The sequence below is a fragment of the Heteronotia binoei genome, chromosome 1 (genome assembly GCF_032191835.1).
Source record: "Heteronotia binoei isolate CCM8104 ecotype False Entrance Well chromosome 1, APGP_CSIRO_Hbin_v1, whole genome shotgun sequence".
Classification (NCBI taxonomy): domain Eukaryota; kingdom Metazoa; phylum Chordata; class Lepidosauria; order Squamata; family Gekkonidae; genus Heteronotia; species Heteronotia binoei.
Window position 1 is genome coordinate 98,106,230 of NC_083223.1, and position 24,148 is coordinate 98,130,377.

The 24,148-nt window shown below is 41.4% G+C and overlaps 1 protein-coding gene across 4 annotated transcripts in view; it reads left to right on the forward strand.

The window, feature by feature from the left end:
* SOBP (sine oculis binding protein homolog) overlaps positions 1 to 24,148 on the forward strand; it is a 254,136-nt gene that overhangs the window by 63,922 nt on the left and 166,066 nt on the right. For all 4 annotated transcript variants that reach the window (XM_060237819.1, XM_060237814.1, XM_060237810.1 and 1 more), the window contains one exon: positions 23,317 to 23,468. In XM_060237819.1, the coding sequence (XP_060093802.1) occupies positions 23,317 to 23,468 (152 nt within the window). The remainder of the gene's footprint in view (positions 1 to 23,316; positions 23,469 to 24,148) is intronic.

The window sequence follows — 24,148 nt, forward strand, 5'->3', positions numbered from 1 at the left end:
GTACTCAGCTTGCTGGGGGGGAAAGTGTAGATGACTGGCGAAGGCAATGGCAAACCATCCTGTTAAAAGTCTGCCATGAAAACATCATGATACAATGTCACATCAGAGTTGGAAATGACTGGTGCTTGCACAGGGGACTACCTTCACTTTTAACTTTACATCAGTTTATACTGACCAACATTGAACTTTATCTCCCACATTGTTGCCCACATCTCCAATTTGTGGAGATCCTCCTGGAGCACTTCACAGATGGCCTTGTTTTTTTTTCAGATTTCTGGTTGGTTCCAGATTTCTACAATTGGAATTCTATTGCATTTTTTCTATCACTTCCTGTTCACTGTATTGACGTACTCTGTGTAATCTACCCTGTCCCAGTGAGAAAGGCAGAATATAAATAACATAAAGAAATAGATCAAGATGGGTGCCCATTTTAGTCTGTCCGTAGCAGTAGAAAAGAGTAAGAATCCAGTAGCACCTTAAAGAATAACAAAATCTGTGGTAGGGGGATGAGCTTTCTTAAGTCACAAAAGCTCATACCCTGCAACAGATTTTGTTAAGTCTACTAGGCTCTTACTCTTTTTGACTGCAAGTAAATAGATAGATAAATAATATTATAGCCTATAGTAGCATATGTGCTAACCAGAAGCATTAGCTGGGAATATTATTGGTTATAAAAGATGAAGTTAACTTAGGGTTGCCAATCCCCAGGTGGGGGCAGGGGATCCCCCAGTTTGGAGGCCCTCCCCCCGCTTCAGGGTCATCAGAAAGCGGGGGGAGGGAAATATCTGCTGGGAACTTTATTATTCCCTATGGAGATGTATTCCCATAGGAAATAGTGGAGAATGGATCCGTGGGTATCTGGGGCTCTGGGGGGGCCTCTGTTTTTTGAGGTAGAGACCCCACATTTGCAGCATAGCATCTGGTGCCTCTCCCCAAAATACCCTCAAGTTTCAAAAAGATTGGACAAGGGGGTCCAACTCTATGTGCCCCCAAAGAAGGTGCCCCTATCCTTCATTATTTCCTATGGAAGGAAGGCATTTAAAAAGTGTTCAGTCCCTTGAAATGTGATGGCCAGAACTCCCTTTGGAGTTCAATTATGCTTGTCACACCCTTGTGTGAGGGAAGGGGGAGGAAAATGTCTGTTCGGCACTCCATTATTCCCTATGGAGACTGAAAATTGATCTGTTAGTAACTGGGGGGGGGGCACCAGATTTGCATCATAGCATCCAATGCCTCTCCTCAAAAGACCCCTCAAGTTTCAAAAGGAGTGGACCAACGGGTTCAATTCTATGAGCCCCAAAAGAAGGTGCCCCTATCCTTCATTATTTCCAATGAAGGGAAGACATTTAAAAGGTGTTGGTCCCTTTAAATGTGATGGCCAGAACTCCCTTTGGAGTTCAATTATGCTTGTTACAACCTTGTTCTTGTCTCCACTCCAATATCTCCTGGCTCCAATCCCAAAGTCTCCTGGCTCCACCCCCAAAGTTCCCAGATATTTCTTGAATTGGACTTGGCAACCCTAATATGGTAGCGCTAATGTCACAAATGGTCAGAGGAGAAAACCAATATACTTGGACAGAGGGTCCAGGATAGAGTTACAACCAAAGATAATAGGTCTACCTGGAGGGGGAAAATATTTGTATGTATTTTTGGTAGAATATAGAATACTGGGGTTAGTATTATCAAGGAAATAACTTTCCTTAGTTGTACTAAATCCCATAATAAAATCTTCCTTCAATATAGAATCAGGTGGATAACCATGTTGGACTAAAGCAGCAGAACAAAGTACTTCAGAATGGAATGTATTTATTTGGTCTGGGGACTGGGGAGATAACTCTACACAGCCAATTGCCCTATTTCAAAGAAGAAGATGCTGAGAGGAGATGGATGGAGCTTAATGGCAGGGTCTCAATTAATTACTGTCAGCATTCCACAGTTAAAGATACATCTGCTCATCAATCTCCAGTTTTGACTTATTTATTCCTTTCACTATGTTTCCCCCCAGAATTAAACCCAAACAAATGGTAACTTAAGCTTATTCCTATTTGGTCCATTCATCTGTTAAATAGTTTCATTATGATGTATGCTGATTTGCTGCCCACCACTATATGTATGGACTAATAACTTCCGTTGCAATGTATGTGAAGAAGTGCACGCACACAAAATCTTATAATTTGAAACAAATGTTGTTGGTCTTAAAGGTGCCATTGGACTCCAATTTTGTTTCTCCAATATAATTCTAATCATACATTGAATTGATGGACCTGGGTTTGTTTTACATTAAATATAATAAACTGGATTATTAAATTGCCTCATAACTTCCAATTAATAATCTGCTTTTTTAATTATAACATTAGGGTCAGTAGATAGTTTATTTAATGCCAGCCTCTCTTGGTTATTCAAATTTACCCATCTAGATATTAAATTACATTCCAGTTTTTTCTAAATCATTCATTAGTCTTTTCTCAAACACTTGTATAGTAGGAGGAGTGGGCATAGGAGGTATAAAGTACGAGTTACAATAGTGGTAAACCAAAAATATTAGATATTCTGTCATAAAATAATCATGCATATCAGGCCACAGACATTTTTACCTTTCTAATTCACACTTACACCCAAACAGCTATAGTTCATGCCAGCAATAACTTCTGTAGAAAAGCTCTTTTGTTATTATTTGCCCTGCCAATGAACTGGGAAGTAAATCATTATGATGGTGCTTAATTTTGTTTGTTTGGATTCAGGTTGTTTTGTTCATTAATAATTTCTTTGGATTCTTTAATACTTGTAATGAAATGCTGGAATTAGTTAAGTTGGTAGTTGTTCCCACTACATTTGGTTGTTCTTCTGTATCTACCTTACCTTTTCTTTTCTTTTACTGTGCTAGTCATGGTCCACACTAATTACCTAATAGTAAATTTGGAATAATCTGGGTAGTCTATAGTTAGTTAGTTAAACATTCATAACAATACCTCAATAATATTTTTTTCTTTTATAGTAATATATGTTTATCTTGATTGGCTGTATCTTGATACAAGAGTTATTGCTTTAATTTTAGTTTTGCATAGATCTTGACCTCTCTCCATGGAAAGATATATTATTTTAAATTAGTCAGCGTGTCTTGTTGCATCTATATAACTTTATGTTCTTCTGGGATATTTATTATATGTATGTAAGTATTTGTGGCTGTATTAATTTGTTTCCTTATGATTTAGTAATTGTATATTCATATTTATACTGATACTTATTTATTTACTTCAAAACTAATAAAAATATTAAAAGGGCAAAAAATACATTTGGTTGCATTCAGTAATATATTCCGTTAGTGGAAGGAAAGTAATTTTTACTTATTCTCTTTCCTTTCTCCACAGACTTCTTACTTGTCCCTCACACTGTTTCTGTGGGTCCCTGTTCCCCAGGACTAGCATTTTGAGACCTGTTTCAAGCTGAAGTAGGGTAGGGGAAGTAAAAAAGTCCTGTTGTGCTGACATAACTCTCTTCTCTCAGCAGAAAATACCACTGTATCCAATCCACTTGTATTTGTAATTTCTCTTTCCCTGCACTCAGTTGGGATGAAATTTTCTGTGGTTGTACCTCTTGTCCAAGGGGACTTTCCTTCCAAATTTTAGATCAATAAGAGACAGTGTCCCTGTGCTAAGCACAATTTTATTCATTTGTGGTCTGCCCTTTACGCAGGGCTCAAGGCAGATTACAAGCACACAATATTTCCATCTTGAACCTTCTTCTGCATATCCAGTTGCATGAAAAATTGATAGGGACTGTGGTTCTCAGTCAAGGGATCCTCACTGCTAAATTGCAAAGAGAAATGAGACACCTGCCATTAAATTCTCCTTTCCACAGTTAGTATACATAGATGTGTGGTAATGAGTTTGTCTTCTGCCCATTCATGCCATCTACATCCTGAAGAGAAGAATGGGTGGGGACCTGATGGGGGCCTGTTTGTAAACAGTGAGTGGCAATAAATGATGCTTTCACATGTGTGCATACACAAAAGGTAGGACCAGAACCAATGGGTTTAAATTAAATCAAAAGAGTTTCCGGCTCAACATTAGGAAGAATTTCCTGACAGTTAGAGCGATTCCTCAGTGGAACAGGCTTCCTTGGGAGGTGGTGGGCTCTCCTTCCTTGGAGGTTTATAAGCAGAGGTTAGATGGCCATCTGACAGCAATGAAGATCCTGTGAATTTAGGGGTAGTTGTTTGTGGATTTCCTGCATTGTGCGGAGGGTTGGACTAGATGACCCTGGAGGTGCCTCCCAACTCTATGATTCTATGAAATCCTGTGCTACTTAATTTTAACATTTTTCTTCTACCTTTCTCTAGCTTAAGTTCTGTTTCTGGTCTCTATTGAGGAGCTGGTGGTCTTACTTGTAAACAACCCCCCCCCCCCCCAAAAAAAAAAAGAATCTTCAAAGAGCAGAAGTATCACAGAGACCAAGCCCTATGAGGAAAGGCTGAGGGGCTTGGGAATGTTCAGTCTAGAGAACAGAAGGTTGAGTATAAAGTATTTGAAAGGCTGCCACTTAGAGGAGAGCAGGGAGCTGTTCCTGTTGGCAGCAGAGGATAAGACTCACAATAATGGGTTTAAATTAAGGGTGGAAAGGTACTGGCTGGATATTAGGGGAAATGTTTTAGAGTAAGAGTTGTTCAACAGTGGAACCAGCTGCTGAGGGAGGTGGTGAGCTCCCCCTTACTGGCAGTCTTTAAGCAGTGGCTGGACTAACACTTGTCAGGGATGCTCTAGACATTGAGCAGTGCTCTCTGCATTGAGCAGGCGGTTGGACTAGTTGGCCTGTATGCCCCCTTCCAACTCCTATGATTCTGTGATACCACTTTGCAAGGCTGTACCTCTAAAGTTTGATGCTACTAAGGTGAAATACTTCACAGCTGCAGTTGCTGATGGAATGAGGTTTTTTAAAATAACTATAGCAACTGATGGAAAGAGCTTTTTAAACAATTATTTGTAATTCATAAAGACAAATAATAGGAATTAAGTATCTGGATACTTATTTATTGAGGTTTCATGAAAATATTATTTTAAGGACTGATGAATAGCTTTAATGTAGGCTTTAGTTTTCAGTGTTGATTCAGGTTTTGTTCTTGCCATTCAAAATATACACTTTCATTGACGTTTGTTTGGAATATTGTTGTTCAATTATGTTTGGCTGTTGTCTGATTAAAAGTGGCTCATTCAATCCCTGGGGGCTAATTTACTGTAACAAAAACATCCTATTAAATAACTTGCAGAATTCTTATATATTGCTGTTGTAAATTATAAAAAAGGATATGAACAAATTGTGATTTGGATCTTTTTGTCTGCACTTAGTGTTAAGTCAGTGATATTACTTGACTCTATACCTATTTTCTTTTTATTTGACAAAGTATGTATTTCACCATCTTTTCTCAGTACAAAACTAATGTGTGTGGTTCAGCTGGGAGTACTAATACAGTACTTGGTACTTTCCTTTCTTATTTCTTTCTGCTGAATTGAATAATGAGAAACGAGATAGGGATTAAGCAGGTAAAATGTTGTCTTTTTCAATTATTGCTGATCCACAGTGTTTTCATTTTTTGCATATCTTTTTGTCATCCCTAGTATTCCATGAAGATCATGTGTTTCAGTACTTAAATAATTAAAGCATTTATACTGTGTGATGTATCAAAGTTGAAGTTGTCTGAGGCTCATTGAGTTAGGCTACTTGTCTAGCAACAGGTTAGGATAAAGAAGCCCTAAGTGGATTATACCCCAAATACTGAAATGAATTTTGTCATTGTCTTTCTAAAAATCACAATGTTGACTTTAACTATCCACAAATTTCAGTGGTATGGCCATATGGCAGTAAATGGCAGTAAAATACAAAATTTGTTATAGCATAAACTGATATAATGGGCTGAAGCCAACAAAAAGAAAGGCAGGTATAATTTGCTTTCCAAATCCGCATTCTATTTCTTTATTTCTGCTCCCCCACCCAGAACTACTAGACATGTTTCTATCATTTACGTTTTTAGGAATTCTGTAAATGGATTGCTGCTTCCCAGGCTTTAAAAGATAATGTGATGAGCAAACTTCTTTTATGTTGTTTGGTGCTGCCATAAAGGCAGCCATGGATGAAAATTCAAAGGAAACAATCCTACAGAACATTTTCCCATTAAATTAGAAATGAAGAGTGAATCAGGTCCATGCAGGTATAACATGCAAGCAGTTTCAGGTCCTCAAAATGCTGCATACAGCCTAAGAAGTCAGTACAGACTACAGCATGCAACACGAGATAACTGCAAACAGAAACAGTGGTTCATCACATGAACTTAATTTGCAACTGAACATATGACCTGCTTCAATTGAAAAGGATTTGCAGAAAATGATATGATAGGAAAGCTCTGTCTACAGTATTAGATTAGCAATATCTGTTTCACATATATAAGCAGGCCTCAGATTCAGCAGGAGCTCACAGGAGCACAGCTCCTGAACATTTCTGAGGGTTCCCCCTCCTCCTCCCCATCTACCTAGTCCAATGAATTGTAGGTGTAGCTGCATAACAATCCCTAGATAAGGAGAGCAGGCAACCAGCCAGCCACCAGGGGCTTTGCCATGCCCCCAGCAGCCCTCATTAACCCCTGGAAAAGCCTGTGCCACCCTTTCTCCACTTCTTTTGTGATTCTGGGCAGCGGGTCTTTTGGCTGGGGGGGGGGGGGATGTTCCAGGAGAGCTCCAGGCCAGCAAGACCTGCTTGGGCTGGCTGGATCTCTAGCCAACCCAAGCAGGCCTTGCTCGCCCAGGGCTCTACTTTCTTGCATTGGGTTGCTTTTGGCTGGGGGGGGGTGTCATATGCTAATGAGTTATGCTAATGAGCCCCACCACCTATTTTTCTACAAAACGACCCCTGTATATAAGTAACCAAATTATATCATCACATTCATTCATAAAGGAATCTCTGGAGCTTCCTGATTATTCAGGCCCACAGAAGTGGGGTCCTAACTGTACATTATCCTCATGTTCTACCCAGGTATGGTACAAGAACTTTTGATCAGATGTGCCTTTGAGTTCTATGCTTGGAACTCAGTTCCTAAGCATACAGTGGAGGCTGACCAGGGCTCCAGCCTAGTGGAACTCTCTGCTGGGGAATATCTGTGCCCTGCAGGATTTACTGCCTTTCCACAGGGCATGTAAGGCAGAGATTACTATCAGGCCTTTGGTTGAGGATAGCAACAGGACAGTATGTAGTCTGGTGCTCCTAGGGTTTTTCTCCCACCCACCCCATACCTGTCTTCTAGAAGCCTGGGGAGCTACAATTTAATTCCAGATTAACCACCATCTGGAACTGTTTTAATTATAAACAGTATTGTGTTTTGATATTAATTTAAACTAATTGATGCAGATTGTTTTTAATGTAAGCTGACCTGTGCCCTGTTCATAGGGAAGGACAGCCAAAAAGTCTAAATCAAGGGTATTAAATTCATCTGTTATGTGGGCTGGATCTAACATAACTGGACTTTGTGGGGCCAGGTCACACATGCCATAAAATGTAATGCCAAGTAGTGGAGATATAAATTTTATAAAGTATACAGACAAACACAATTAAAGATATTATTTTTTTTACTTAAAATACAAACATGCTTAATTGTCTTGCAGTATTTTGTTTAAGATGGAAAGGTTGGGAAATAGTGGGATTTGGTGATGCAATTTTAAAAAAATCAAGAAAAAGCACAAGGATCACAGCAGAAACTAAAAATATAAACTAAAAATATAAAATGCTCTGAGCCTAGGAAAACATGAAATGGCTGAGCATTGCAAACGCCCCTTTCCAGGTCTACTCAGATTCACAGTGGCTCTCCAGTGTAATATCCCTCTTTGACTGTGATTTCCCAGGTTTCTCACTCGGCATCAGTTCTCAGGTCCATTCACCAGAGACAAGATGGCTCAAAGCATCAACCCTTTATTTGCAAGAAGACAACGCCAGCAAGCAACAGCTTCTAGTGGCCATACAAAGACTGGAAAGTAAAATGAGCTCCCCTCCATGGAAATATATTGCAGCACAGACAAAGTTGTAAGGGAAATGTGTAACAGATTTTACATTAATGTCCATGGACCCAGATAAACTACTCCGATAGTAGTAGTTTGTTTGGCTGCAAAGACCTTAATGGAAAATCCATTCCACATTTTCTTTGCAGCTTTGCAAGCTCAGAAGAGCTACCTGCTGAAGCCAGCAAAGACAAAGCAGAAGGAGCTGGAAACTTTGGCAGCTTCTGAGCTTCAGAGGGTGAGGACAGGGTGAGGAGGAAGGGGGAGAAAAGATTAAAGCCCTGGGTAGACTGGATGCAGCCCGTGGACTGCATTTTTGACACCTCTGGTCTAAGCAATAAATTTTTGTAGGTTTATTCAACAAGGCAAATAGCACCTCCACATGGTTGTTTCTATTCTAGTCAAGAAAATTGTTTGTGTAAGGAAAGCTTAACCCCTTTCTCCCTGTGTGCCGCAGTTCTGATCTGACTAAGGACCTCATGCACCCAGGAACTGAGTTCCAAGAATTCAACCAGCTAGGCGTGTCTGATTGAAAGTCCTTGTGTGAAATCTGGGGGGAAAGGTCTCACAATATGTATAATGTAATATATAGTTAAGCCCTCAGGGTGCTCCTGGCACCCCCGTTTGCAGTAGTGGCCAGAAGTGTTTTTATTATTTATTTAGCATATTTATATTCTACTTTTCTGCTCAGGGGGACCCAAAGTGGCTGACAATATACAGAGAGAAAACAAACCAAACAAGAAAGGAAGAAAAGGTTTATGATGGTCAAGCAGGTTTTCTCTTTTCTCTGATGGATTTTCTGCCCAGATCTAGGTCCAGCCCTCAGGCTAAATGCCAAAGGACAAGGGGTTCACACCCTGGCCTTATATACTGGTGTGCAGAGAGAAGAGCAAAGTCTTTGTCTTATTCAGCTTCTGCTAACTAGCAGAGTCATCACCAATTCTTCCCTTGCCAGTTCTTCCTGATAAAAGACTGCTTGTGAAACCTTTCTCCCCAGATTTTTAAAGATTTTGTTTCAGGTAATAACTTGTATCTTCACAAATTTGAATCTAAACTGAGTCAGTGTTCTTTGCAATTTCCCCCTACGATTTGCATACAGTTTGATTTCCCAATAAGTGGGTGGCTAAAAGCTTTTCCAGTAACCTAGGGTTTGTGTAGAGTTAAAGGTGTCTTTTATGGCTCTACTGGTCCTGACTTCCATTGCTGAAAATGTGCTTCAGCGCACCATATGTAAAGCTTTCTTCAAAGGTGCCATATCACTGCCAAAGTCCTAAGCCAAATAACTTCTGGAAGCCTTGAAAGACTTAAAAGATCGCTGCAGTTATAAAGAGATATACAGCCCAATCCAGACATAAGTGGCAGCCAGCCGTGGAGTAGCTGCTGTGCTGCTAGTAGACTTTGGCACGCTGCAGCATGGGGAGGGGAGAGGCATAGCTTGCCCTGAGGGAGACGGTTGCTGTGACAATGCTGCTGGCGTAGGCACACAAAGGAGGCGGAGGCAGCCGGAGAGGAGGGCCAGCCCACCCCCCCAATGGCCAGTTCTGGCGCATGCACCACGGCTCATGACAGTCAGGGATGGGGAGAGGCGGCCCCAGAGAGGCTGACAGCCATCCCCAACCTGCCCCCAAACAGAGAATGGAGCCAATGATGGGCAGACCATCAAAGGCAAAGGAGAGACATCCCACCAACTTGGGGAGGGAACAGGAGTGAGGCTGGGCATGCGCGCACGAGAAGCCTGGCTTGGTGGCGAGGCGGGGGTGGGGGCGAGACAGGCCCGCATGGGACCATGGAGAAGCCATCAATCCCCTCACACCCTTCCGCTGTCAGAGACTCTACAAATGGCAGGCAGACAAACATGAAGTACCAAGTGCAGAAGTTTGCTGTTGTAGACAGCGGCTGGAATGTGTGTCTGGGAGTGAGTGGCCCAGCAGCAGACACCCCCCCACCCAGAGACCCCCTGTGTTCCCTGACGCTCCCTGCCATGTACACAGAACACCTCCCCCAGGGGCCGCAGAACTCAGAGTGTGAGTGCATCAGCCGTAGAACTCTGAGTCCACTTCATCAGCCCCTCTTAGTGCCCTGTGCACAACAGCCCTGTGGTGTCGGGTAGGCTGTCAGCCCAGGCAGGCTGAGGGGTGGCACTCCCCTCCCTTGTCCAGCCATGCAGGAGGCAGCGTGGCAGCTCATAGCCCATTCCCCCCCCCCTAAAAAACCCAAAATCTGCCCACCCTCCCAGGCATTCCCTCGGAGAGGCCACTGACAGGGGGGGGGGGGGTGTTGCCCAGGGAATCTGCAGCAGATGCCAAGCAGGAGAGACAACAGAGGGCACAGCTCAGACTTTATTTTTACAGAACAGAGTGCAACAGTCTCCCTGGCGTGCACTGGGCAGTCTCGTCGTGGGCGGGGATTCATTCTGAGTGGTGGGCAGAAACAGCTGGGGGAGTGGAGAGGCAGTGGAGCGACACACACGGAAGCCCCTGTGTTGGAGTCCCACCTGCAAAACGGAGATAGAGATCAAGAACACCTGCAGAGGTGGCAGCTGGAAGAGCAGGCTGCGTTTCAGCCGGGCGCTGTCTTAAAGGGACAGTCTCTGACCCACCTCCCTGCAACGGGGCAGCTGCCACACACACACACCCCGTGCCCTGCCAGGGGTTGGGAACGTAGCAGAGGGCAGACCAAGGGAAGGGAGCAGGCGGCAGCACAGGGAAGTGGGGTCAGCAAATGCCCCTTGCCGGAGTCCATTGCCTGGTTCTTTTCTTTTCTTTTCAAAAAAACACATTTTATTAATTATAAATTCTCCAGTTACATTACATACTAAAACCACAAAAATTATAAAAACAGGAACGAAGGTAGGTTGTTCATAACTTAATACAATAATTAATATGCTTACAATCCAATCATTCCTTTTCCATAAGCTTCTCCTCTATTAATCATTTCTCAGAAGTTTTAACCCTTTACTTGTTTTTCTCATCTTTAGTTCTGTTTTGTATCCATGCATATAATTTCTCCCATCTTTGATTAGCCAGTTTTTTTGATTTCTCATTAATTATTGCCGTGAGTATATCTGCTTCTGCAGCTTGAAAAACCTTATCTATTAATTCTTCCATATTTTGGAGTTTTCTCTAGTCTCCAGTATTTTGCATATAACATTCTCGTGGCAGTGAGAATGTTAATTATCAAATGTACATCTTCCTTATCTACATCTTTCTTAACCAAACTTAACAATATAATTTCAGGCTTGAATTGAATTGCCTTTTTCAATATTCCTTGAAGATGTTCATAAACATGTTCCTTGAAGATGTTCATAAATCCAATATTTTTTTGCCCTTCTGCATGTCCACCATAAATGATAAAAAGGACCAATTTTTTCACCACATTTCCAACATTTTGGTGATAGTCCTGGATACATCTTAGCTAACTGGACTGGTGTTATATACCGCCTATGAAACATCTTAAATAGATTTTCTCTAAAATTTACCGCCTTAGTGATCTTACAGTTGGTTTGCCATAACTGCGCCCATTGCTCTAAATCTATATTTTCCCCCAGGTTTTGTGACCATTTTATCATTACTTCTTTTACAATCTCGTCTTCCAGTTTCAATTGCATAAGATAATTATATATATATTTTATTAATGTATCCTCCTTGCTCATCAATAGTTTATCAAAATTCCCTTTATTAAAATCAGTTAATTTATCCTTATTGAATTTTGCTTTAACCTGCATTGTTAACCACCAATCCATTTTTATACCTTGTTTCTCTAGCTCCTCGACTGTTTTTAACGTATCGCCTTCAGTTAGTAAATCTTGATATCTTACTGTCTTTGACATTGTAAGCAAATGTGGTTGTATAGAAGCTTCGTTGGGGGAGAGCCATCTTGGAGTCTTAGTATATATTTTCTTTTTTACCTTTTCCCAACAGGTTAGCAGTGACTTACATATTAGATGGTTACTAAAATACTTATGCCCTTTACTAACGTACCACATATTTGCATGCCATCCTACTTTAAGATCGTGTCCTTCTATTGTTAAGATTCTTTTATTATCCAATCTCACCCAATCACTTAACCAAACAAAAGCATTAGCCATATAATATGTTTCCCAATCTGGCAAGCCTAGTCCACCATTTTCCTTTTTGTCCCACAAGATTTTACGTTTTATCCTAGGTTTCCTGCCTTGTCGTATAAAATACATCATTGTTTTGTTTAGTCTTGCAAAAAAGTCTTTTCTTAATGTTATATTTATTGTTTGAAACAAACACATAATTTTTAAGACTATGATTTGGATGTGTTTAAAAAGGAGTGGAAGAAATTTAGAGGATATATAGAGAAAGAGTGGAATGTAAAAAGATATTGGACAATTTTTTTTAATATGTATGTGAGAAAAGAAAGATATTGAACTTTGATTGGTTAAGGGTACCTTTATAACTGAATTTAAGTATATAACCTCGGCGGGAGTCTAGTAACGGAGGGAGGGGGGATTGGAAAATATCATATGGGTTAGAGATAGTAATGATATAATTAGACACTGTTACCATATGTTATCAATAAAGTTGTTTAAACGCAACAAAAACATAATTTTTGGAAGAATAACCATTTTTACTACTGGTTCAAGTGCCAGAGACGCTCACACACCAAGCGATCGAGAGCGAGGGGAGGGGGAGGCTGGGGGAGGGACTGTGGAACTTATCCAGCCATGGGCGACGGTCCTCGCATGCAGACCCTTCAGGAGCCCAGAACCTGTGGAGACCTGGAAACAAGAGCAGTTAAGCCCCAGGGGAGAGTCCTCTCTCTCCCCCTCGCAAGTCAAAGATACTGTCAAAGCAACCGCACAGTGCAAAAACCCTTCACCAACGTGCCTGCCTGTCCCTCACTCTAAGTCTGTATGGCCGGGAGCTCGCCGGCAGAACTTCCCGCCATGTGCTCCTCTCCCTAACAACTGAGTTGTGCGAGGCCAGAGTGGAAGTATTTCTAGAAGGGGGAAAACTGCAATTGGGTGCTGGGGAGGGGGCTCGTCAGCCTGACGTGCGAGGGGATTGGCGAGGCAATCATGCCGCTCCCTAAGGGGTTTGTGAGCTTCCGCAGCGATCGAGGCAACCTTTGTTTTTGGTTCAACGAGTGCCTATGGCATACGCCACTATTTTTGCCGGCATAACGTTGCCCCTCTCGGGGGTGCGTATCATGGGTCAAACTGCTTAGGAAGGTGCTTAAGCTTGGCCATGCCCCCAACTCCACCCCCTCCTCCGCCTAAATGTCACACTCTGCCTTACTTCCGCTCATGCTCAGGCACAGTCCTAAGGCACTGCTGCCCTCGGACGGAAAGGCGCTCGGGCGGCCCCCCGCCAATGTAACTCCTCTCCACTGTGGTGCCAGCAGTTGTACATCAGTGCAAACCCTTCCTGTGCCCACGTAGTGGTTCGCCTGCTCCCAAAAGTCTTTCTCCCCCCCCCCTCTGCTTTGTGCTGTAAATACTGGTACCAAATGACCAAAGCTTTGTGTTCCTTGAGTGGCTTTATGCTGACATAAAGAATAGGAAATGTTAAGGAAACAAATTACTACAGCCAAGAACAGCAACAACTTTCCCAGCCATTGTCTGGTATAGCTTTTTCCCCAAGACTCTACACTTCAGCTAGGTGCCTTATGTTCTTTCCTGACATATATGTAGCTATAGCAACATAATGAAAAGTACTAGATGTCAAAGGGTTAAGGCTGCTTATGTGATACCTAATCAACACACCCACTGTGTTGTTGTAGTCTTAAGGATTGGGCTTATTCTAATGGTCCATCAGAAGGTAGCTTCTGCATAGTTCTTATAGCAGGTAATCCAGAGGTCTTTTGTACATCAGCTACTCAAAATAAGAAGGCAGCTGTCCAGGTACCTATATACACATTGTTATAGGCTTAAGGAATCTCATACATCTGAACTTAACTGGGTGACATTAAATCAGTTCTTAGAACTAGGGTTGTCTTTATGTGCCCTTGTGTGGCATGACACATGACTTTGCATATGTTGTAAGTCACTGAAGAAACTGACTATATGCAGTCCTAAGCTGAGTTGCACCTTTATACGTCCATTGACTGCAATGGACTTAGAAAGATGTAACTCTTCTTAGGATTGTATCATAACTACTTAGGTAAGGCAATTTAGAAAGTAGTGGGAAAACACACACCCCACAGCATTTTCAGCTCAAGCTTCTGTTAAACTCAGTTTTCCACAATTTTACTATCTTGATACATATTGCCTGATTGCTATAAAGATGCCCAGGAGACTAATTACTAAACCATTTTGCAGTCTGCATTGTGGACAAGTCAAGGTTCAGAGAATGTCTCATAAAACCATTCCATCCCCCCTGTAAAAAAATTTATTTTGTAGCAGTGTTGCCATAATTTTGTAAAATTATTGGCAAACTAATTTGTACTAAAGGAATTGGCTCCTCTCTCCAGCTATCATAACTCAAAACTATATGCCACATTTGATTCATGTTAACAGAATAAATATTGCCAGTTTAATAACTTTTTTACCACTACAAATCTGTGTTATGATTTATACTTACCAATAAAAGTTACATGATGGTAACAATGAGCTTTTAGATTTAATCAGGCTCTGCATCTTCAACAGCCATGTGAATGTGTTTTATGCACATTTTTTTTCTGGTTTTTTAATCATTCATTTTTTACAGCTGTTTTTGACAATATCTTGAAAATGTTCTGTTACATTTATTATTGGCAGAGAAAAATTAGAACAGAAAAACTACTTTGTTTGAAGTCCTGGTTCAGAATGTTGGATATTGAGGAGAGGCTTCAACAGAATGTGTTTACATGACGAGTTTTGTGAAGATTAATTTTCTCTCCATAATAGTTTTGCTGCAGGATCATTAAATCTCTGTCCAGAGTTCTGAGCATCCTGCAGCATTTTTGTTCCGTCTGAAGTGCTTTGCTGATGGGGTATTATGGCATAATTTAAATATAGAGGTGGCCAAAGGTAACTCGCCAGATGTTTTTTGCCTACAACTCCCATCAGCCCCAGCCATTGGCCATGCTGGCTGGGTCTGATGGGAGTTGTAGGCAAAAAACATCTGGAGAGCTACCGTTGGCCATCCCTGAAATATAGACATGCCTGAGTCCCACTGAAATAAAAACAATGGTACTTCAGTACCAGTGGTTGGATTGGTCAGATCCATAGATTACAATTTAATGAATATAACCCAGACATGTAAACATAAGAACATAAGAGAAGACATGTTGGATCAGGCCGATGGCCCATCCAGTCCAACACTCTGTGTCACACAGTGGCCAAAAAAGCCAAGTGCCATTAAGAGGTCCATTAGTGGGGCTAGAACCCCTTCCACTGTGCCCCCTCTAAGCACCAGAATACAGAGTATCACTGCCCCAGACAGAGTTCCAAAGATAAGCTGTGGCTAATAGCCACTGATGGACCTCTGCTCCATATGCTTATTCATTCCCCTCTTGAAGCTTATCTAGCAACTCAGATGTTTCCTACATGAAGGAGAAAACTACAATATACTCTGGATATGCTCTGAAAGAATATTGTGGTTTTAATGGGAATTATTTATGTGTTTATTTATATAATAACAATAATAATCAGTTCCTGATTTAAAACAAAACAAGGTCAAGCAATGATAGGGGAAGGAAATGGCCATAGCAGGGACATTTTGGAGGAGAATACAGAATCTGAAGATTTTGATCTATGAATATGAAGCTTAGATGAAGCTTTAAGTGAAAACAAGATCCTAATATTTCGGAGATACTTGTTTAGCTGCTTGTCTTGGAAATGAATCTGGACTCTTGTCCTTCGGTGGAATCCTCCAGTGGCTGGAATGGAAGATGGCCTCCTGGGAAAAGAAAAGCATAATTGGATCACAGTTTTGAACTTTGTCTGTTGGATTTTTTGATTGGACTGTACGTTCCACACTGTGTTTGTTCTGTGTATTATTACTGTATTTCACTGGATCCTTTGATAACTTGAGAATTTAATGTTCAAAGTGTTTGCACTGCTTTTTGGTCAATATAAGATAGTGTTTGGACATATTTGCAGGGGCGGGGGTGCCTTTTTCCCATTTGCCTAATAGTCTGTGTTTCTCACTTTGTTGCCACAGCAGGAACAGTGTCAGGGGAAACAGCTGCTATGTAGTCTGGAAATTCAAACTTTTCTGCTCATGTGACATCCATCCAGGTTTTACTGAAATCTTTCCCAAGATTTTTAATTAAAGTACGTTTGAAAAAGATTTGAGAAACACCAGGAAAGCTCTGGGAAATGCACTGTGATCCTGTGGGGAAGCAGGAAGAGAACCTTCTTCCGAATAGCGTTGAACCCAGGGCAGATATCCTGTGTGAAACTGGCCAGCATAGCTTACAATGCATAATTAAAGACATCCGCTAACAATGAAGCCCCACTTTATCCCCAGCCTAGTAAAATGCCTGCAATTTGCCCTGCAGTTCTCACTAGTTTTAGGGTTAGTTATGATTCTGCTGGATTAAGAACATAAGAGAAGTAATGCTGGATCAGAACAATGGCCCATCCAGTCCAACACTCTGTGTTACACAGTGACCAATATATGTGTGTGTGTGTGTGAGTGTGTATACACACACACACACACACACACACACATATATATATATATATATATATATATACACACACACACACACACACACTGTGGCTAATAGCCGCTGATGAACCTCTGCTCCATATTTTTATCCAATCCCCTCTTAAAGCTGGCTATGCTTGCAGCCACCACCACCTCCTGTGGCAGTGAATTCCACATGTTAATCACCCTTTGGGTGAAGAAGTACTTCCTTTTATCCATTCTAACCCGACTGCTCAGCAATTTCATTGAGTGCCCACGAGTTCTTGTATTGTGAGAAAGGGAGAAAAGTACTTCTTTCTCTACTTTCTCCATCCCATGCATAATCTTGTAAACCTCTATCATGTCACCCAGCAGTCGACATTTCTCCAAGCTAAGAGCCCAAAGCGTTCTAACCTTTCTTCATAGGGAAAGTGTTCCAAACCTTTAATCATTCTAGTTGCCCTTTTTTGCACTTTTTCCAATGCCATAATATCCTTTCTGAGGTGCGGTGACAAGAATTGTACACATTATTCCAAATGAGACCACACCATTGATTTATACAGGGGCATTATGATACTGGCTGATTTGTTTTCAGTTCCCTTCCTAACAATTCCCAGCATGGCGTTGGCCTTTTTTATTGTAATCGCACACTGTCTTGACATTTTCAGTGAGTTATCTACCACAACCCCAAGATCTCTCTCTTGGTCAGTCTCTGCCAGTTCACACCCCATCAACTTGTATTTGTAGCTGGGATACTTGGCCCCAATGTTCATTACTTTGCACTTGGTCACACTGAACTTCATCTGCCACGTTGACGCCCACTCACCCAGCCTCAACAGATCCCTTTGGAGTGCCTCACAATCCTCTCTGTTTCTCACCACCCTGAGCAATTTAGTGTCATCTGCAAACTTAGCCACTTCACTGCTTACTCCCAACTCCAGATCATTAATGAACAAGTTAAAGAGCATGGGACCTAGTACTGAGCCCTGCAGCACCCCACTGCTTACTGTCCTCCACTGCAAAGACTGCCCATTTATACTCACTCTCTGCTTCCTATTAATTAGCCAGATTTTGATCCACAAGAGGACCTGTCCTTTTACTTGTTTGTTTGTCTTTGCTGGGATTGACCTTCAGACTTCCTCTCTTTAATGTATAATAGGAGTTAAAAATAAATATATATACATAGTGTACATTATGTGTACAGTGTAAAAGATGTGTACGGTGACACATTTCTATGAGAAATACCTGATTACAGTGCTAGATGTCACTGGGATAGGGTGCTTGATTGTATTCAAGTTTTACTTGGTTTAATTTAAACACTAGTTTTCAATTTTTGGATTTAATGATTTTAATTGATCCTTTATGGAATTTTTTCTTATGGATCAACATGCCGCCATGCATTTTTTGATTTAACTATGGGTTTTCCAGAAGTATGCCCTAAGTAGATTTTAATCTCTGCATGTCATTCTTACAAGTATTCTAATTTTGTACCCTTAATTGTCAGAGTTTTTTTTCTGTTTCAACAAAAGTCTGCCTATTCTCCTTTATGTCTGAAATTGCCTCCCAAAACACTTACTTAGAGCAGTTTCTACTGTCACTTCTTTGAAATTCTCCTTCACATCCCACCTTTTCTGTGAAGCCATTGTCTAACCACTTACTCCTCATCTCCATGGTGCAGCAAATGTTCATGTATTTACGTTTCATTACATTTAAGTCACTCACCACCCTTGCCTCTCTTATTCTTCCTTGTTTCTGTTGTTTGTTATCCTTTCTCTGTTGTCTCACCCAAAGTATAGATAATAAGTTACTTTGAGCAGAGACTAGCCAAAGCCATTGTAGTAGTGATGCAGTGCTATCATAACAGAAGATAGCTGTTTAGACAGTGTTATATATTATTTGTTATTTATATGAAAGAGATGGTAAGTAAATAATATAGTTGACATCTCAGAGAGGTCTGAGGGACAGCAGAGCAGAGCAGCTCTGAGACAAGCTGAGACAGCTGAGTTGTGGTAGCTGGGGAACTGCTGTTTGTTTGGTTGAGTGGGCTGAAGGTGAAGGTGATTGAAAGTGATTGTTGCTGATTGCTTAGGAGTGGCAGTGCTCCCCACCCTCTTTGCATTTTAAGCTGCGCCTTGCCAGAGAGCTAAAGGGCTCTTGGCCTGTGGCTTTTGGCCTGGGGGCTCTGTAAGGACCAGGAATCCTGATCCCTAATATCCTTGTTCTCCCAATAAGGTAAGTTGACCCTCCAGGATTTAAAGAGGACTGTATATTTAAAAGCTATCATGAAGGTAGAATGCCAGCAGGGGGGCTTTCCAGTGTTTTGCACAGAGTGTCACATATATGACTATCTGCCCACAGGACAGAAGTCTTGGGTGTGTCCTCTATGCAAGGAGCTCCTGGTCCTCAGGGAACAAGTTTGTACCCTTGAGGCCGAGGTGACTGCCCTGGAGGAGCAGAGACGGTCAGTTAGGCACTCGGGGAAGACTCTTGGGGGCGTATTAGATGAGCCCTGCTCTGAACGTGGCAGCCCCATTGCTACCAGGGAGCGTGAGGGTCGAGAGGGAACAGGGCACCGTGCTGAGGATAAGTGGAATGCGCCCTCAGAAGGGACCTCTTCTTCAGTTGGTGAGCGGGAATCCTTTTGCGCCAAGGAACCATCCCTGGGCAGGGAGAGAGGGGGGGGTCTTGGTAGTTGGTGATTCGATCCTTAGGCAAGTAGACAGCTGGGTGGCAAAACCGCGTACTGACCGTATGGTGACTTGCCTGTCTGGTGCGAAGGTAGCAGACATTACGCGTGTAGTAGATAGGCTGATAGACAGTGCTGGGGAAGAGCCAGTGGTCGTGGTGCATGTTGGCACCAACGATGTGGGGAAATCCAGTTGTGAGGTCCTGGAGGAAAAATTAAGGCTCCTAGGCGGGAGACTTAAGACCAGGACCTCCAAGGTAGCCTTCTCAGAAGTGCTACCTGTTCCACGTGCAGGGCAGGAGAGACAGGCACAAATTAGAAGTCTCAATGTGTGGATGAGACGATGGTGTAAGGAGGAAGGGTTTAAGTTTGTTATGCACTGGGATGCTTTCTGGAACAAGCAGGAGCTGTACAAAAGAGACGGTCTCCACTTGTCCCCAGATGGAACCAGGCTGCTGGCGCTTAAAATCAAAAAGGTGACAGGAGATGAAATATCTCTGGTTTGGGAGGACTCATCTCAAAGAGATGAAGGGTTAGCTGTTACTTTTCTAGCGGGTAATGGATCAGAGTTGTCCACTGTTTTATTATTTGTATAAATAGGGAGTTGCCCCAAAAGACCTGCACAACCACGTTTAACTTTAAAAGGGGTAAATTCTCTGATATGTGGAGGCATGTGAAGAGGAAACTGAAAGGAAAGGTAACTGCAGTCAAAACCCTTGGGGAAGCTTGGAGGCTATTTAAAACTACAATCCTAGAAGCACAGATAAAATATATACCACAAGTTAGGAAAGGTACAAACGAGTATAAGAGAAGGCCTGCATGGTTAACAAACAAAGTAATGAAAGCTGTAAAAGGTAAGAAGGACTCCTTTAAGCGGTGGAAAGCTAGTCCAAGTGAAATTAATAAAAGGGAACACAGGCAATGGCAAATCAAATGCAAGACTGTGATCAGGCAGGCAAAAAGGGACTATGAGGAGCATATTGCAAAAAACATAAAGACCAACAATAAAAATTTCTTCAAATATATTAGAAGCAGGAAACCAGCCAGGGAGGCAGTGGGGCCCTTGGATGACCAAGGGGTCAAACGATTACTGAAGGAAGATAGGGAAATGGCTGAGAAGCTAAATGAATTTTTTACCTCCGTCTTCACTGTAGAAGATACGTGTTTGCCTGCTCCAGAAGCACTTCTATTGGAAGGGGTGTTGAAAGACCTGAGCCAGATTGAGGTGACAAGAGAGGAGGTCCTACAACTGATTGACGTATTAAAAACTAATAAGTCACCAGGTCCGGATGGCATACATCCAAGAATTCTGAAAGAACTCAAAGTTGAACTTGTGGATCTTCTGACAAAAATATGTAATCTTTCATTGACATCTGCCTCCATTCCTGAGGACTGGAAGGTAGCAAATGTCACCCCCATCTTTAAAAAGGGTTCCAGAGGAGATCCGGGTAACTACAGGCCAGTCAGTCTGACTTCAATACCAGGAAAGTTGGTAGAAACCATTATCAAGGACAGAATGAGTAGGCACATTGATGAACACGAGTTATTGAGGAAGACTCAGCATGGGTTCTGTAAGGGAAGATCTTGCCTCACTAACCTGTTACATTTCTTTGAGGGACTGAACAAACATGTAGACAAAGAAGACCCGATAGATGTTGTTTACCTTGACTTCCAGAAAGCTTTTGATAAAGTTCCTCATCAAAGGCTCCTTAGTAAGCTTGAGAGTCATGGAGTAAAAGGACAGGTCCTCTTGTGGATCAAAAACTGGCTAATTAATAGGAAGCAGAGAGTGAGTATAAATGGGCAGTCTTCACAGTGGAGGACGGTAAGCAGTGGAGTGCTGCAGGGCTCAGTGCTGGTTCCCGTGCTCTTTAACTTGTTCATAAATGATTTGGAGTTGAGAGTAAGCAGTGAAGTGGCCAAGTTTGCGGATGACACTAAATTGTTCAGGGTGGTGAGAACCAGAGAGGATTGTGAGGAACTCCAAAGGGATCTGTTGAGGCTGGGTGAGTGGGTGTCAATATGGCAGATGAGGTTCAATGTGGCCAAGTGCAAAGTAATGCACATTGGGGCCAAGAATCCCAGCTGCAAATACAAGTTGATGGGGTGTGAACTGGCAGAGACTGACCAAGAGAGAGATCTTGGGGTCATGGTAGATAACTCACTGAAAATGTCAAGACAGTGTGCGATTGCAATAAAAAAGGCCAATGCCATGCTGTGAATTATTAGGAAGGGAACTGAAAACAAATCAGCTAGTATCATAATGCCCCTGTATAAATCGATGGTACGGTCTCATTTGGAATACTGTGTGCAATTCTTTTCACTGCACCACAAATAGGATATTATAGCACTGGAAAAAGTGCAGAAAAGGGCAACTAGAATGATTAAAGGTTTGGAACACTTTCCCTATGAAGAAAGGTTAAAACGCTTGGAGCTATTTAGCTTGGAGAAACGTCGACTGCGGGGTGACATGATAGAGGTTTACAAGATTATGCATGGGATGGAGAAGGTAGAGAAAGAAGTACTTTTCTCCCTTTCTCACAATACAAGAACTCGTGGGCATTTGATGAAATTGCTGAGCTGTCAGGTTAAAACGGATAAAAGGAAGTATTTCTTCACCCAAAGGGTTTTTAACATGTGGAATTCACTGCCACAGGAGGTGGTGGCGGCTACAAACATAGCCAGCTTCAAGAGGGGGTTAGATAAAAATATGGAGCAGAGGTCCATCAGTGGTTATTAGCCACAGTGTGTGTATATATATGTATAATTTTTTTTGGGGGGGGGCACTGTGTGACACAGAGTGTTTGACTGGATGGGCCATTGGCCTGATCCAACATGGCTTCTCTTATGTTCTTAAATGAGATCCCCAGTTGTAATACTAATGAAAAAAATAATTTCTATCAATATGCCAAGGCAGTGTCAGTGGGGCAACATATCATCTGCTCCTAATGGATCAAGGCAGAAGCAAGAGAGAAAGGTAGTTATATGAAAATAATATAGTTACATGTGTGCTCCAGCTCAGAAATCAAAGACTGCACAGCTTCCACAGAATGTAAGCAAAATTAAATGAAGCAGAGGGTTAGTCTTGCTATTCTACCACTTTTTTTTTTTTAAATATCACTGGAATACCCAAGTCAAATGCTGGAACTATACTGTCAAGGCAACACAGCCTCCAAAAAATTAATCATTATTACACTGTGTTGAAAATCTTCAGAATAGCATAGGTGTGGAGGCCAAATTCTGTTGCTTGCATTTTTCATTATTTGTAACATAAAACAATTATTATTGTACAACAGTATTCTGCACATCAGCCACAAAATAATGAATGTACTATTTCAAAACTTTGTTAATGTTGTTTTGAGGGATACTTCTAAAAATGTAAGCCTTGTTAATCAGTTTAAGAGAAATCATATACTTCTATGTCTTCTGCTTTTCTAAAATTTCTGATCTTAAAACCATGAATATGATGATAGTTGGGGGGAAATCCAGGTAAAAATTACAACATTTTAATTTCTGTATGCATATTCAAGTTAGGAGAATTTGTACATTTTCTCCCATACATCATTTCTGTCCTTTTTATGGCTCCATATGTGATTGTATTCTATCATGACTACAGCTTATAAAACCATTCTGACTTTAATCAGCAATAATGTAGACTCTCCTGAGTGGTAAGTAATGGGAATGTTATAATACCCTTTGGTGTGAGTTACTGATTTAATAAACTAACGTTCAATGCTTTCTTTAAGATGATAAAAGCCTTGCGAACGTCAAGTGTATCAGATCATTTATAAAACCAATAATCATTTCCAGACAGTTGAGAAATGAAGCAGCCTGTCACCAGCTGCTTTAGAAACATGTGGATAAACACAACCATTCAAACATCCATTGCTGACAGAGAAGATGATAAGAGAAAAGAAGATGACTGAAATAGATGTTTGAGATGGAGCGTATGAATGTTTGACAGAATATTCGTTCTGGTATAAACACTGTTCTTGTCTTTTTGTTGCAGAAGACGATGTGTCAAATGTACAAATAATGTGTGCCTGGTGCCAGAAAGTGGGAATCAAGCGCTATTCCCTGAGTATGGGGAGTGAAGTGAAATGCTTCTGTAGCGAGAAATGCTTTGCAGCTTGCAGAAGAGCATACTTCAAGAGAAACAAGGTAAGAGAACAGGAGTATAGGGTAATTAGTTGAAGAAACAGTCAGCGTGGTGTAGAAGTTAGTGTATTGGACTAGAACCAGAGAGACCTGGGTTCTAATCCCCATTCTAACATCAATCTCACCTTGGACCAGTCACTAGATTTCAGTTTAACCCACCTCACAAGTTTGGTTGTGAGGGTAAAAAGATCTATATAAACTTCCCTGGAAAGAAGCATAGCATAAAAATGTAACAGAGCCACAAACTAAACATACATGGAATGTCAATTATAGTAGCCATTCAATATTAACAGGCCTTTTTTTTCATTTCTACAACTCTCTCCTCCTCAGATTTTTTTTTACTAAATTATCAAGCCTTTTGATAAAGTATAGCCTCTTTCCACAATTTTTACCAGGGTGTTCCATGAAGAAAAATTTATCACTAGGCTTAGATTAGTACTACTGTGATGTGAAATAAGAGCCACAAATACTCTAACTGTACCTATTGTTCTGAAAAAAACCCCTGTTGAACTGAGAGTAGTCTTAAAAAGAGCTAATGCAGTGGAGAATGATGAATACAAATCTAAATCTCATTTAGGGCTGATGCACACATTTCAGAGTTCACATGGCAAACAGATGGCCAACAAGAGGACTTTTAATCAGAAACATTGTTGGACTTCCATGCTGAGAATATAGTTCGTAAG